Here is a 15,007-nt window from a genome sequence, read left to right as displayed (position 1 = left end):
AGGGGTCCAGAAAGGACAGATTGGAGTGAGGGTGCATATTAGTACCCGGACATATTCATGTTATACATTTCCAAGTGGAGGGGAGAAAAAAGGAATTAACTTCTAGTGCGTGCCCACTGTGTACCCAGCATTGTGTTAGGTCCTTGATATGCATTGCCTTGGTTCCCAAACCCTCTGAAGAATTAAAACCTAGGTATGGGCTGAACACAGTGGCTCATACCTGTAATCCCAGTACTTTGGGAGGCTGAGGCGGGTGGATTTTTTGAGCCCAGGAGTTCAACACCAGCCTGGGCAACATGGCAAGACCCGGTCTCTAACAACAACAACAAAAATTGAAAATTAGCTGGGTGTGGTGGCGCGCACCTGTAGTCACACCTATTCCAGGCACCTAAAAGTAACCCTTGCAAGACCTAAGATAATACTTTTGTGTATAATCTTTAAGTGAAGAATGCTTTTTAAAGCACGACCCAGAAGCCATAAGAGAAAAAAGTTGGTAGATTTGACTACATACAATTTCATTTCATTTCATTTATTGATTGATTGATTGAGACAGAGTCTTGTTCTGTCGCCCAGGCTGGAGTGTAGTGGTGCGATCTTGGCTCACTGAAACCTCTGCCTCCCGGATTCAAGCTGTTCTCCTGCTTCAGCCTCCCAAGTAGCTGGGACTACAGGTGTGCACCACCACGCCCGGCTAATTTTTGTATTTTTAGTAGAGATGGGGTTTCACCGTGTTGGCCAGGCTAGTCTTGAACTCCTGACCTTAGGCAATCCACCTATCTGGGCCTCCCAAAGTGCTGGGATTACAGGCATGACCCACTGTGCCCAACTGACTACGTAAGATTTTAGTATATGTGCTGCCGAAGCGAGCACTGACCACATAAAATTTAGAAATATCTGCATAAAAATTACTATAAGCAAATAACAAACTGGGAAAATTTTCGTTAACACCTAAAGCATTCTTACTAGTCAATGGGAAGAAACACCAACAACCAATAGAAACATAGACAAAAGACAGAAAACATGCAGTTACAGAAAAAGAAATACAAATAGCTTTCAATTATATGAAAAGAAGTTCATACTGACGGTTGAAGAAGTGCAATATTAAACCATAACAGGTTACCATTTTTCACTTGACAGATTAACAAAGATCAAAATGTTAGCTATTCTAGGGTTTGATGAAGTAGGTGTTCTCATACAGTGTTCTCAATACTTTACATGTATCCTTTTACTAAATCCTGACAACAATCCTATGAGATAGTACTGTTATTTTCCATATATACGGATGAGTTAACTGAGGCACAAAAAAAGTTAAATAACTTTTCTCAAAATTAACTTAAAGTTTCAGAACTAGAATTTGAACTCTCTCAGATACTCTGAAGGCAGAGCCCTCAACTTTTTTTTTTTGAGATGGAATCTTGCCCTGTCACCCAGGCTGGAGTGCAGTGGTGCGATCTTGGCTCACCGCAACCTCCGCCTACCAGGTTCAAGTGATTCTCCTGCCTTAGCCTCCCAAGTAGCTGGGACTACAGGAGCTGGCCACCATGCCTGGCTAATTTTTTGTATTTTTAGTAGAGATGGGGTTTCATCGTGTTAACCAGGATGGTCTCGATCTGCTGACCTTGTGATCCGCCTGCCTCATCCTCCCAAAGTGCTGGGATTACAGGCATGAGCCACCGTGCCTGGCCCACCCTCACTCTTAATAAACCACATAGTACAGGTTGAGTATCCTTTATTTGAAATGTTTGGGACCAGAAGTGTTTTGGATTTGGGATTGTTTTTTGGATTTTGGGATGTATTTACTGATTGAGCATCTCAAATCTGAAAATCTGAAATTCAAAATGCTCCAGTGACTGTCATATAGATGCTCAAAATTTTTGGCTTTTGGAGCATTTTGGATTTTGGATTTTCAGATTTGGGATGCTCAGCCTGTATTATTCCTGTCAGTACCAGCCATGAGCCATGAGGGCATTATAAAGGCAAGTCAGAGAACATTGCCATCATTTGAGTGCCTTCTACATGTTAGATTCTGGAAAATTTATTTATTAACCCCATCAGATCCTTGCAACAACCTCAGGAGGTAGGTGATAGTATTCTTACTTTATGGAAGAAGAAACAAGCTCATAGAGATAGAGTAGTTTATATAACGAATTACACAACTGTAATCCCAGCACTTTGAGAGGCCAAGACGGGCATACCACTTGAGGTCAGAAGTTCGAGAACAGCCTGGCCAACATGGTGAAACCCTGTATCTACTAGAAATACAAAAATTAGCTGGGCATGGTGGCACATACCTATAGTCCCAGCTACTCAGAAGTCTGAGGCACAAGAATTGCTTGAACCCGGGAAGTGTAGGTTTGAGTATGCCAAGATCACGCCACTGCACTCCAGCCTGGGCAACAGAATGAGATTCTGTCTCAAAAAAAAAAAAAGGACAGCTAGCAAATTTTGTAGCCAGAATCCAAGAGCCCATGCTTCAAGGATTGTATATAAGAATTTGATGAGGAAAAAAACATACATACATACATACATACATACATACATACATACATACATATAAAACTTTTAGCATTCTTTGTCTGTGTGGGGGATTTTCTCATATGGGAGGATCTAGCATTCTGGGTTTTTGTGGTCTCTGCTCAGTTTGTAGATGTACCAGGCTGTTATCCTTTGCTTATAATATCTGCTCTGAATTTCTATCAGTGCACCCTCAGTTAGACTTAATGACTTGAACATTTTAAGGGTTCCCTTCCCTGTAGAGCAGAAATAACCTAGAAATTCAGGGATGGACTTTAAGAATGAATCACCTGAATTTGTATCCCAGTTTTTATCTATAAATATATTGGGGCTGGGCATGGCGGCTCATGGCTGTAATCTCAACACTTTGGGAGGCTGAGGTGGGAGGATTGCTTGAGCCCAGGAATTCAAGACCAGCCTGGACAACATGGTGAGACCTCGACTCTACTAAAAATAAAAAATAAGCCAGGTATGGTGACACATGCCTGTGGTCCCAGCTACTTGGAGAAGGCTTAGGCAGGATGATCCCTTGAGCCCAGGAGGTCAAAGCTGCAGTGAGCTGTGATTGTGCCACTGCATTCCAGCCTGGACTACAGGATGAGACCCTGTCTCAAAAAAGTGTGTGTGTGTGTGTGTGTGTGTGTGTGTGTGTGTGTGTGTGTGTGTAGGAAAGGTAGAGTCTATTAGCTTGTATCAGATTTGTAAAGGAAAGTTAGCCACTGCCTTTGAGCCTAAGCAGCCATCATGCTTAATTTTCATATCAGGACTCTGAAGCCCTCCAGAGCTAAGGCTGCCGTAGTCAAATGCTTCATGACATTCTCTGTAGCACAGTAAGAGTCATCTTTCACAATTTTACTTATAACCAAGAACCTAATTAAATAACTGATAACAAAAAAATTATCATTTTACTTATAACCGCTTCATTTATTCATCAGAAGGCTTTACCCACCCATAATTGAGAAACCAGATGGACAGGCATTCTATGGAAGCTCAAATACAAAATGCTAGGACGGGCGTGGTGGCTCACACCTGTAATTCCAGCACTTTGGGAGGCCGAGGCGGGTGGATCACAAGGTCAGGAGATCAAGACCAAGACTTGCTAACTCGGTGAAACCCCGTCTCTACTAAAAATAGAAAAAATTAGCCGGGCATGGTGGGCACCTCTCGTCCCAGCTACTCGGGAGACTGAGGCAGGAGAATGGCGTGAACTCGGGAGGCGGAGCATGCAGTGAGCCGAGATGGTGCCACTGCACTCCAGCCTGGGTGACAGAGCAAGACTCTGTCTCAAAAAAAAAAAAAAAAAAAAAAAATACAAAATGCTACCCTGAAAACCTACCTGAGACCTTTTTCTAAACTTGGGTGTAGTGTGAGGCAGTGATGGGTAGAGAGAAAGGGGATCCGTGACAAGCCTTAAGATTTAAATTAACAATTAATCTCTGTTTGTGAGCCTTCCTTACCTTTCTCTCTCCTCCACCAACTCAAAAAGAACCTTAACTGTTAGAATAAGCTTGTTCAATGCACGGTCTGTGGGCTGCATGCGGCACAGGACGGTTTTGAATGCAGCCCAACACAAATTCTTAAACTTTCCATAAAACATTATGAGACCTTTTTTGCATTTTTTTGTTTGTTTTTTAGCTCATCAGCTATTGTTAATGTTAGTGAGTGTGGTCCAAGACCATTCTTCTTCCAGTGTGGCCCAGGGAACCCAAAAGATTGGACACGGCTGTTTTAGAAGGACAGATAACTTGACTTAAATAATAAAGGTCAGGAAAGGAAAAGCAGAAAAGCATTTCAAGGGAATGAATTAGGAAGACATCTAACCTTGCCAGGAATAAACACACAAATTCATAAAGGAGTTGTAATAAAGGACTAAATTAGGCCAGGCGCGGTGGCTCATGCCTGTAATCCCAGCACTTTGGGAGGCTAAGGCAGGTGAATCACGAGGTCAGGAGTTCGAGACCAGCCTGGCCAACATGGTGAAACCCTGTCTGTACTAAAAATACAAAAAGTTAGCTGGGCGCGGTAGGTGGGCGCCTGTAATCCCAGCTACTCGGGAGGGTGAGGCAGGAGAATTGCTTGAACCCAGGAGGCGGAGGTTGCAGTGAGCCAAGATCACGCCACTGGCACGCCAGCCCAGGTGGCAGTGTGAGACTCTGTCTCAAAAAAATAAATAAGGGATTAAATTAATGAAAGAAAAGCTAAGGTGAATAATACTGTGCTTTTGATGTTTTAGGCTGGACCAGATGATATCAGAAACTTTGACACAGCATTTACAGAAGAAACAGTTCCGTATTCTGTGTGTGTGTCTTCTGACTATTCTATAGTGAATGCCAGTGTATTGGAGGCAGATGATGCATTCGTTGGTTTCTCTTATGCACCTCCTTCAGAAGATTTATTTTTGTGAGCAGTTTGCCATTCAGAAACCATTGAGCAAAATAAGTCTATAGATGGGACTGAAACTTCTATTTGTGTGAATATATTCAAACATGTATAACTAGTGCCTCATTTTTACATATAATGATGAAAACTATGAAAAAATGTATTTTCTTCTATGTTCAAGAAAAATAGGGCATTTCAAAGAGCTGTTTTGATTAAAATTTATATTCTTGTTTAATAAGCTTATTTTTAAACAAAATTTAAAAGCTATTATTCTTAGCATTAACCTATTTTTAAAGAAACCTTTTTTGCTATTGACTGTTTTTTCCCTCTAAGTTTACACTAACATCTACCCAAGATAGACTGTTTTTTAACAGTCAATTTCAGTTCAGCTAACATATATTAATACCTTTGTAACTCTTTACTATGGCTTTTGTTATCACACCAAAACTATGCAATTGGTACATGGTTGTTTAAGAAGAAACCATATTTTTCCATGATAAATCACTGTTTGAAATATTTGGTTCATGGTATGATCAAAATGTAAAAGCATAATTAACACATTGGCCGCTAGTTACCAATTGGAATAACTTTATTCTGCAGATCATTTAAGAAGTAACAGGCCGGGCGCAGTGGCTCACGCCTGTAATCCCAGCACTTTGGGAGGCCAAGGGGGGCAGATCACCTGAGGTCAGGAGTTGGAGACCAGCCTGACCAACATGGACAAACCCCGTCTCTACTAAAAATACAAAATTGGTGGGGCGTGGTGGCACATGCCTATAATCCCAGCTACTCAGGAGGCTAAGGCAGGAGAATCGCTTGAACCCAGGAGGCAGAGGTTGCAGTGAGCTGAGATCGCACCATTGCACTCCTGCCTGGGCAACAAGAGTGAAACTCCATCTCAAAAATAAAAAAAAAAGTAACAAAAGGAAATTATTTGTTTTTGAAATACCAATTCAACTTTGTGGATTATTTTTCCTCTGAAGGAAAAGAAAAGGCTTAATGGTTAGGATTTTTAAGTATTCCTAAAGATCTGAAGGGTAATAAAAGGTACTGCTGGATTTTGTAAGGTGGTACCAAAAATGAATGTCTCTCTGTCATATATTTATATTACAAATATATTCTCTTTATGTTCTATTCATCTTTTGAATGTTTAGTATGCTATTAAGTCATTCTGAATCTTTGTATTTGCTTTTGCAAATAGGTATTTCAAAGCTGTTTTCCTAATTGGTTAAGTAAAATAAAAAATTGAGCTTTCTAGAGTATTTGCCTAATTGGGAATTAAAAAGTAAAATAACAGGCCAGGCACGGTGGCTCATGCCTATAATCCCAGCACCTTGGGAGGCCGAGGCAGGCAGATTATTTGAGCTCAGGAGTTTGAGACCATCCTGGGCAATATGGCGAAACCCTATCTCTACAAAAAATACAAAAATTAGCCACATATGGTGGCACATACCTTTAGTCCCAGCTACTCTGGAGGCTGAAGTTGGAGGATGGCTTGAGCCCAGGAGATGGAAGTTGCAGTGAACTGAAATTGTGCCACTGCACTTTTCAGCCTGGGTGCCACAGCGAGACCCTAGTTAAGAGAAAAAAAAAAAAAAGTAAAAACAAATTGTGGGTCAATGTAAATGTATATAGTTTTATTACAATGTAACAAAAGTTGAAAATCAGGCAGATGTGTATTCAGTATCCAATTCAATATATCTTAGAAAAAGCACAGGAAACAGACCTTAAAATCTAACCTACCAACTAACTTACATGCTTATAAAAGTAAAGGAGAATAACTGGCTGGGCATGGTGGCTCATGCCTATAAAATCCCAGTGCTTTGGGAGGCCGAGGCAGGAGGATCACTTGAGCCCACGAGTTCAAGACCAGCCTGGGCAATGTAGTGACACCTCATTTCTATTTATTTAAAAAAAAAAGAGAGAGAATAAGTACAGAAGAACTTTAAAAAATAAAAAATAAGCTTACCTTGGATTCTTGGCTTAGAGTAGAGGGTTTTTTTTAAGTTACAGAGGAAACATTTTTGTAAAAGTTTAATGACCCACTTTAGATGCTCTAAGAACAAGCATCCCTTCCACGTATGTCTTGAGAAAGAAATCACGAAAGCATTTCTCACCAATACTCTTTGGCTTAAAATGTTCAGCAGAATTGGGCTGTGGGTGTGACTTTTCTTATATTAATAATATTTACATCCAATACACTGAATCTTCCTTCAGAGGTAAGACTAATATCTACACTGTACATATTTGGTTTATTTGGCACTACTGTAAGTTTTGTTTTTCACAAAGCTCTTATTATGAAGCAAAATAAAAATTGTAGGTTCTTGTATGATTTTTTTGTACTCATTCATTCCTGTTAAGCTGCCAAAAATTAAAGTGCAATATTGTGTATTTTTAAGAACAAATTTAAAATAGAATTTTGATGTTTCTCAGATCACAAGAAATACAAATCTATATAGTATAATAAAATCAGCAAAAAGATCAACTAATGTCTCATTATTTGAAATTGAAATTGGTAATGGTTGCAATGGTCATTATAAAATGAATTATTTATGTGTGTGAGGGGGAAAAATAAAATTTGAACAGAAATTATTTGGATACATCAATTACTAGATTATCATAGGCTTATGTGTATAATATTCAGAGAAGAAAATGTTTTCTAAGTTTCAAGTTTATCTTTTCTCTCATAGCATAAGTCTTTTAGGAAAATGTATGCCCTTCGAATAACCATTTCATGATTATTATCAAAATATACCAAAAGGTCTAAATGAAGACTCTATAACATTTTTCATGTTACCCATACCTCCCATTCTATTGCATATGGTACAAAATAGGGCTTCCCAACCATTGTCACATCATAATACACACTGAAAATTACCAAATTTGTCACACTTGGGGAATAGGTGCCCAAAGATGCAGACAGTGGTAGCAGATCCTCTGTATGAAGTTTTCATACGCAATTTACAAAGAAAGCCAGTAAACACTGTTCAGATATCATTTCAGCAGGAGTAAACATTTGTATGGGGGTTTAAATATTCTGAATTTTTATCACTGAAAAATTTATCATTACCAATATCTTTAGCATGTTTGTAACAAATATAGTGATTTTCCACAGTCAAATGATATTACAGAACTGTACACAAACATTTTGTAAGTCATTCTTTGGTGTATAATGTACTCTATGAAAAGTAGGAAAAAGTGAGCATTTTTGGTAATGCTGTAAAGACCTTTTCAATACAGTGTTAAAATTGATAACTTCATCCCTCATACAAGCAGTTTGGAAATTAGGTCTATTTTTAAAGTGAGATTTCCCATTCATTCATTCATTCATTCATTTATTGAGTCTGAGTCTCACCCTGTTGCCCAGGCTGGAGTGCAGTGATGCAATCTCGGCTCACTGCAATCACCACCTCCCAGGTTCAAGCGATTGTCGTTCTTCAGCCTCCTGAGTAGCTGGGATTACAGGCATGAACCACCACACCCAACTAATTTTTATATTTTTTAGTAGAGACAGGGTTTCACCATGTTAGCCAGGCTGGTTTGGAACTCCTGGCCTCAAGTGATCTGCCTGCCTCAGCCTCTCACAGTGCTGAGATTACAGGCATGAGCTACCATGCTAGGCCTAGAGGAGGATATAACAATTCTAAATACATGCGCACCCAACACTGGAGCACCCGGATTAAAAACAAAGCAAATATTACTAGGTCTAAAGAGAGATAGACAGCAATACAATAATAATGGGGAATTTCAATATCCCCCTCTCAGTATTAGATCATCTAGACAGGAAATCAAGAAACACTGAATTTAAACTGGACTTTAGACAAATAGACCTATCAGATATTTACACAACGTTATATCTAACAACTGCAGAATATACATTCATTTCATCAACACACAGAACATTCTCCAGAATAGACCATATGTTAAGCTACAAAAGAAGCCTCAACAAATTTTTAAAAATCAATGTATCAAGTATCTTCTCAGACCACAATGGAATAAAACCAGGAATCCATACCAAGAGTAACTTTGGAGACTGTAAATATGTGGAAATTAAACAACATGCTCCTGGATGACCATTGGGTCAACAAAGAAATTAGGATGGAAGTGGAAAAAAAATTTTTGAAACATGAAAATGGAAACATGACATACCAAAACCTGTGGGATGCAGCAAAAGCAGCACTAAGAGAAGCTTATGGTAATAAATGCCTACATCCAAAAAGTAGCAAGGTTACAAATTAATAATCTAACAATGTACTTCAAGGAACTAGAAAAAGCAAGAACAAACAAAACCCAAGATGAGCAGAAGAAATAATAAAGATCAGGGCAGAACTAAATGAAATAGACTAAACAATATAAAGGATCAATGAAGTAAGTTGGTTCTTGGAAAAGGTAAAATTGATAAACTGGTAGCGAGACTAGCCAAGAAAATAAGAGAAGACCACCCAAATAATCAGAAATGAAAAAGGAGACATTACAATTCATACCACAAAAGTAGAAAAGATTATCAGAAATTATTATGAACAACTATACATAGGAAAACCTAGAAGTGGATAAATTCCTGGAAACATAAAACCTACCAAGATTGAATCAGGAAGAAATAGAATACCTGAACAAACCAATAATGAGTAACAAGATTAAATCAGTAACAAAAAGTCTCCCAACAAAGAAAAGCCTAAGACTGAATGGAATCACAGCCAAATCAAAATGATAATACACCACAATCAACTGGGATTTATACTTGATCCTATGTCAAGTATATGTAACAGATGCAAGGATGGTTCAACATATGCAAATCAATACACATGATACATAACATCAACAGAATGAAGGAGAAAACACATAATCATCTCAATAGATGGAGAAAAAGCATTCCATAAAGTTCAACATCCCTTTATTATAAAAACCCTCAACAAAACAAGGCATAGAAGGAATATACCTAAAAATAATAAAGGCCATATATTATAAACCCAGAGGTAATATAATGAATGGAAAAAGTTGAAAGCCTTCCCTCTAAGAACTGGAACAATACAAGGACGCCCATTTTCACTACTTCTATTCGACATAGTTCTGGAAGTCATAGCCAGAGCCATCAGGCAAGAGAAAGAAAAAGCAACCAGGTTGGAAAAGAGGAAGTTAGGCCAGGCGCAGTGGCTCACATCTGTACTCCCAGCACTTTGGGAGGCAGAGGCAGGTGGACTGCTTGAGGTCAGGAGTTTGAGACCAGCCTGGCCGACATGGGGAAACCCCATCTCTACTAAAATACAAAAATTAGCTAGGCGTAGTGGCGGATGCCTGTAATACCAGCTACTAGGGAGGCTGAGGCAGGAGAATCGCTCGAACCCAGAAGGGAGGCAGAGGTTGCAGTGAGCTGAGATGGTGCCACTACACTGCAGCCTGGGTGACAGAGCGAGACTCTGTCTCAAAAAAAAAAAAAAAAAGTTAAATTGGCCCTCTTCACTGATGCTTTTTTTTTCTTTTGAGACATGGTCTTGCCCTGGTGCCCAGGCTGGAGTGCAGTAGTGCAATCATGGTTCACTGTAGCTCAATCTCTCAGGCTCAAGTGATCTTCCCACCTCAGCCTCTAAAGTAGCTGGGACTACAGGCACACATCTGTAGTTTATCATATGTGATAAACTAGCCAGTCATGCCTGACTAACTTCATTTCTAGTGGAGATGAGGTATTGCTATATTGTCCAGGCTTGTCTCAAACTCCTGACCTCAAGCAGTCCTCCCTCCTCAGCCTCCCAAAGTGTTGGGATTATAGGCATGAACCACCACGCCTGGCCTGATCCTATATCTAGAAAAACCTGGCCAAGCACTGTGGCTCATGTCTGTAATACCAACACTTTAGGAGGCCAAGGCAGGCAGATCACTTGAGTCCAGGAGTTGAAGTCCAGCCTGGCTAACATGGTGAAACCCTGTCTCTACAAAAAAATAAAAAATTATCCAGGCATGTTGGTACACATCTATAGCTACCTACTTGCTCCCCAAGTCACAGCTACTTGGGGAGCAGAGGTGGGAGGATTGCTTGAGCCCAGAAGGTCGAGGTTGCAGTGAGCTGTGATTGCACCACTAATGCACTCCAACCTGGGCTGCAGAGTGAGACCCTGTCTCAAAAAAAAGAAAGAAAGAAAGAAAGTAAAGAAAGAAACCAAAACTCTTAGGTTTGAAAAATGAATTCCATAAAATTGCAGGATACAAAATCAATATACTAAAATCAGTAGTTTTTTGGGTTTTTTTGTTTTTTTTTGCCGGAGTCTCGCTCTGTTGCCCAGGCTGAAGTGCAGTGGCGCAATCTCGGCTCACTGCAACCTCCACCTCCCGGGTTTAAGCAATGCTCCTGCCTCAGCCTCCCAAGTAGCTGGGATTACAGGCGCCCGCCACCACGCCCGGCTTTTTGTATTTTTGTAGAGACACGGTTTCACCATGTTGGCCAGGCTTGTCTCGAACTCCTGACCTCAGGTGATCTGCCTGCCTTGACCTCCCAAAGTGCTGGGATTACAGGCATGAGCCACCGCACCCAGCTGGTAGCATTTTTATACACCAGTAATGATCTAGCTGAGAAAGCAAGTAAGAAGGCAGTTCCATTTACAATAGCAACAAAGCAGCAGCAACAACCAAAAAACACCTAGGAATAAATTTAAATAAGAGGGTGAAAGATCTCTACAAGGAAAACTACAAAACACTGATGAGAGAAATCGAAGATGACGCAAATGAAAAAACATTTCATGGATCATGGATCAGAAGAATTAATATCATTAAAATGACCATGATACCCAAAGCAACCTATAGATTGTTTGCAATTCTTATCAGAATTAGAAAAGCTATCCTAAAATTCATATGGAACCAAAAAGAGCCTGAATTGCCAAAGAAAGCCGGAGCAAAAAGAGCAAAGCTTGGCTGGGTGGCTCACACCTATAACTCCAGCACTTTGGGAGGCCAAGACAGGAGGATGATTTGAGCCCATGGCCACGAAGAGAGACCCCATCTCTCCAAAAAGTTTCAAATTTAGCCAGGCATGGTGGCATGTGCCAGTAGTCCCAGCTTCTTGGGAGGCTGAGGCGGGAGGATCACTTGAGCCTGGGAGTTCAAGGCTGCAGTGAGTTGTGATCACTCCACTGCCCTCCAGCCTGGGTGAGGGAGAAAGACCCCATCTCAAAAAAACAAACAAAAAGGGAAAAAAAAAAGGACAAAGCTGGAGGCATCATTACCTGACTTTAATATATATTATAAGGCTGGCTGGGCGTGATGGCTCACACCTGCAATCCTAGTACTTTGGGAGGCTGAGATGGGCAGGTTGCTTGAGCTCAGGAGTTTGAGACCAGCCAGGGCGACATGGTGAGACCCTGTCTACAAAAAATACAAAAAAAATTACCCGGGTGTGGTGGTGCACACCTGTAGTCCCAGCTACTAGGGAGGCTGAGGCAAAAGGATCTTCTAATAGATTTTTCTGTATTTAATACATTGTTTAAAATACCTGTTAAGTCAGGTGTGGTGGCATGTGCTTATAGTTCCAGCTATTGCAGAGGCTGAAGCGGGAGGATCCCTTGAGCCCATGAGATGGAGGTTGCAGTCAGCTGAGATGGCACCACTGCATTCCAGCTTGGGTGACAGAGTGAGACCATGTCTAAAAAAATATTTTTAAATTATCAGATGAAAATATGTCATGGCAAAAATAAACAAAATTTAAAAATTAAAATTAAAAGAAAGCTTTGAAAAAAATTTTAAAAATAAAAAATTGGCCAGGTGCAGTGGCTCACACCTGTAACCCCAGCACTTTGGCAGGCCAAGGCGGGTGGATCACCTGAGGTCAGGAGTTTGAGACCAGCCTGGCCAACATGGGGAAACTCCATCTTTACTAAAAATACAAAAATCAGCCGGGTATGGTGGCAGGTGTCTGTAATCTCAGCTACGCAGGAGGGTGAGGCAGGAGAATCACTTGAACCTGGGAGGCAGAGTTTGCAGTGAGCCAAGATCACGCCATTGCACTCTAGCCTGGGAGACAAGAGCAAAACTCCATCTCAAAATAATAATAATAATAAAATAAAAACAAAAAATAAAAAATAAAAGCTTTGTATTTCTCAAAACTCAAGAACTCATAAGACAATATGTAAGAGCTGTTCATTTTGCCGCATATGAATTATACCTCAATGAAAAGCATTAAAAGGCAAAAAAAGCTATATGAAAGGCAAAAATAAAAATAATTCATAATTCTACCACCTTAATATTTGAGCCATTTTACCAGATTGCATGTAATTTGTTTCTGCTGCTTAGTGATGTTTTGTAAAAATAAAGTACTGTAAGTATGTAGCAATAAGCAGCAATGGCATTTTGACTCTGGATATCGCTATCATTTTTAGAGAGTTTGCAATGTATAAAAATGTGCTGAATTCTTAAGGTTTTAAATTCCGACTTTAGGTCTAACAGATGTTTTTTTTCTAGGAGTCTCACTTTTTTACCTAGGCCAGAGTCCAGTGGTGCAACCATAATGCACTGCAACCTCCCACTTCAGCCTCCCTAGTAGCTGGGACTACAGGTGCATGCCACCACGCCTGACTGTGCAGATATTTTATAGGATGTATTAAATACATAAAAATCTATTAGCAGATTTTGCTGGACTTGGTTGATATAAAACTATTACTTTGGTGTAGAAATGAACGATATTATGCTATGAACTGATTAATCAAAACTTTAAAATAGCCAGATGCAGTGGCTCATGCCTGTAATCCCATCACTTTGGGAGGCCAAGGCAGGTGGTTCACCTGAGGTCAGGAGTTCAGCACCAGCCTGGCCAACATGGTGAAACCCCAACTCTACTAGAAATTCAAAAATTAACCAGGCGTGGTGGCATGTGCCTGTAATCCCAGCTACTTGGGAGGCTGAGGCATGAGAATTGCTTGAAGCCAGGAGGCAGAGATCATGCCACAGCACTCCAACCTGGGCAACACAGCGTGACTCCATCTCAAAAAAAAACTTTAAAATATATGGAGACCTTCTAGAAGAATTTATTCTACTTTAAGATACAATGGCCATCAGCAGACCATAGCCTATTCCCATCTAGAATTGTAGTTATTACCACAGAATTGCAGTACAAGACAATTTGAACATCCTCCTTGTTGTTGTAAATTGATTTCTACTCTGAAAAAGTATTTTATCTCACAACTAAAATAGATTATATTCTCCCAGAGAAACAAACTCTGAGGTGTTTTGCCACCCCTATTATATATGAAAAGGGATGACCTCAATTACTTTTTCATGGAAAATGATCCAACCCAATGCAATGGAGCAGAGTTGATAACTGTATCAAGAACGCTAAAGGTTGAGGCTGGGCACGGTGGCTCATGCCTGTAATCACAGCACTTCGGGAGGCTGAAGTGGATGATTGCTTGAGCCCAGGAGTATGAGACCAGCATGGGAAACAAAATGAGACCCGTCTCTACAAAAAACAATTTAAAAGTTTGCCAGGCACAGTTGTAGTCTTAGCTACTTGGGAGGCTGAGGTGAGAGGATCACTTGAGCCAGGAGATTGAGACTGCAGTGAGCCCTGATTGGGCCACTGCACCCCAGTCCCGGGACAGAGGTAGACCTTGTCTCAAAAAAGAAGGGAATACTAATGGTGGAGAAGCAGGCACAATTTAAGGGTTTGGGGTTTTTTGGTAACAGTTTCTGGTTTTTTTTTTTTTTTTTTTTTTGAGACAGGGTCTCGCTCTATTGCCCAGGTTGGAGTGCAATGGTGCGATATCTGCTCACTGCAACTTCTGCCTCCCGGGTTCAAGTGATTATCCTGCCTGCTAATAGTATTAATCCAGAGTAGCTGGAATTACAGGTGCGCGCCACCACACCTGGCTAATTTTTGTATTTTTAGTAGAGATGGGGTTTCACCATGTTGTCCAGGCTGGTGTCCAACTCTCGACTTCAAGTGACCCACCCGCCTTGGCCTCCCAAAGTGCTGGGATTATAGGGGTGAACCACCGCACCTGGCCAACCTCAATAAGATTTAATTCAAGTACTGTACAATTCAACTATTTAAAATGTACAATCAACTGGCTTTCAGTAGATTCAGAGTTGTGCAACTATCACCACAATCAATTTTAGATCATTTCTAAATCACTTC

The 15,007-nt window shown here is 40.4% G+C and overlaps 1 protein-coding gene across 3 annotated transcripts in view; it reads left to right on the top strand.

Annotated features, from left to right (window-relative positions):
- LOC100586435 (serine/threonine-protein kinase Sgk3) overlaps window positions 1–7,378 on the top strand; it is a 148,222-nt gene extending 140,844 nt beyond the window's left edge. For 2 of the 3 annotated variants that reach the window (XM_030795045.1, XM_003274791.4), the window contains one exon: window positions 4,748–7,378. In XM_030795045.1, coding sequence (XP_030650905.1) covers window positions 4,748–4,918 — 171 coding nt within the window. In that variant the 3' untranslated portion in view covers window positions 4,919–7,378. The remainder of the gene's footprint in view (window positions 1–4,747) is intronic. The other variant, XM_030795046.1, reaches the window with a different exon arrangement.
- Window positions 7,379–15,007: the final 7,629 nt, after the last annotated feature.

The sequence above is a fragment of the Nomascus leucogenys genome, chromosome 16 (genome assembly GCF_006542625.1).
Source record: "Nomascus leucogenys isolate Asia chromosome 16, Asia_NLE_v1, whole genome shotgun sequence".
Taxonomy (NCBI): Eukaryota; Metazoa; Chordata; class Mammalia; order Primates; family Hylobatidae; genus Nomascus; species Nomascus leucogenys.
The sequence above is the reverse complement of the archived record's forward strand: the minus strand, read 5'-3'. Positions and strand labels throughout refer to the sequence as shown.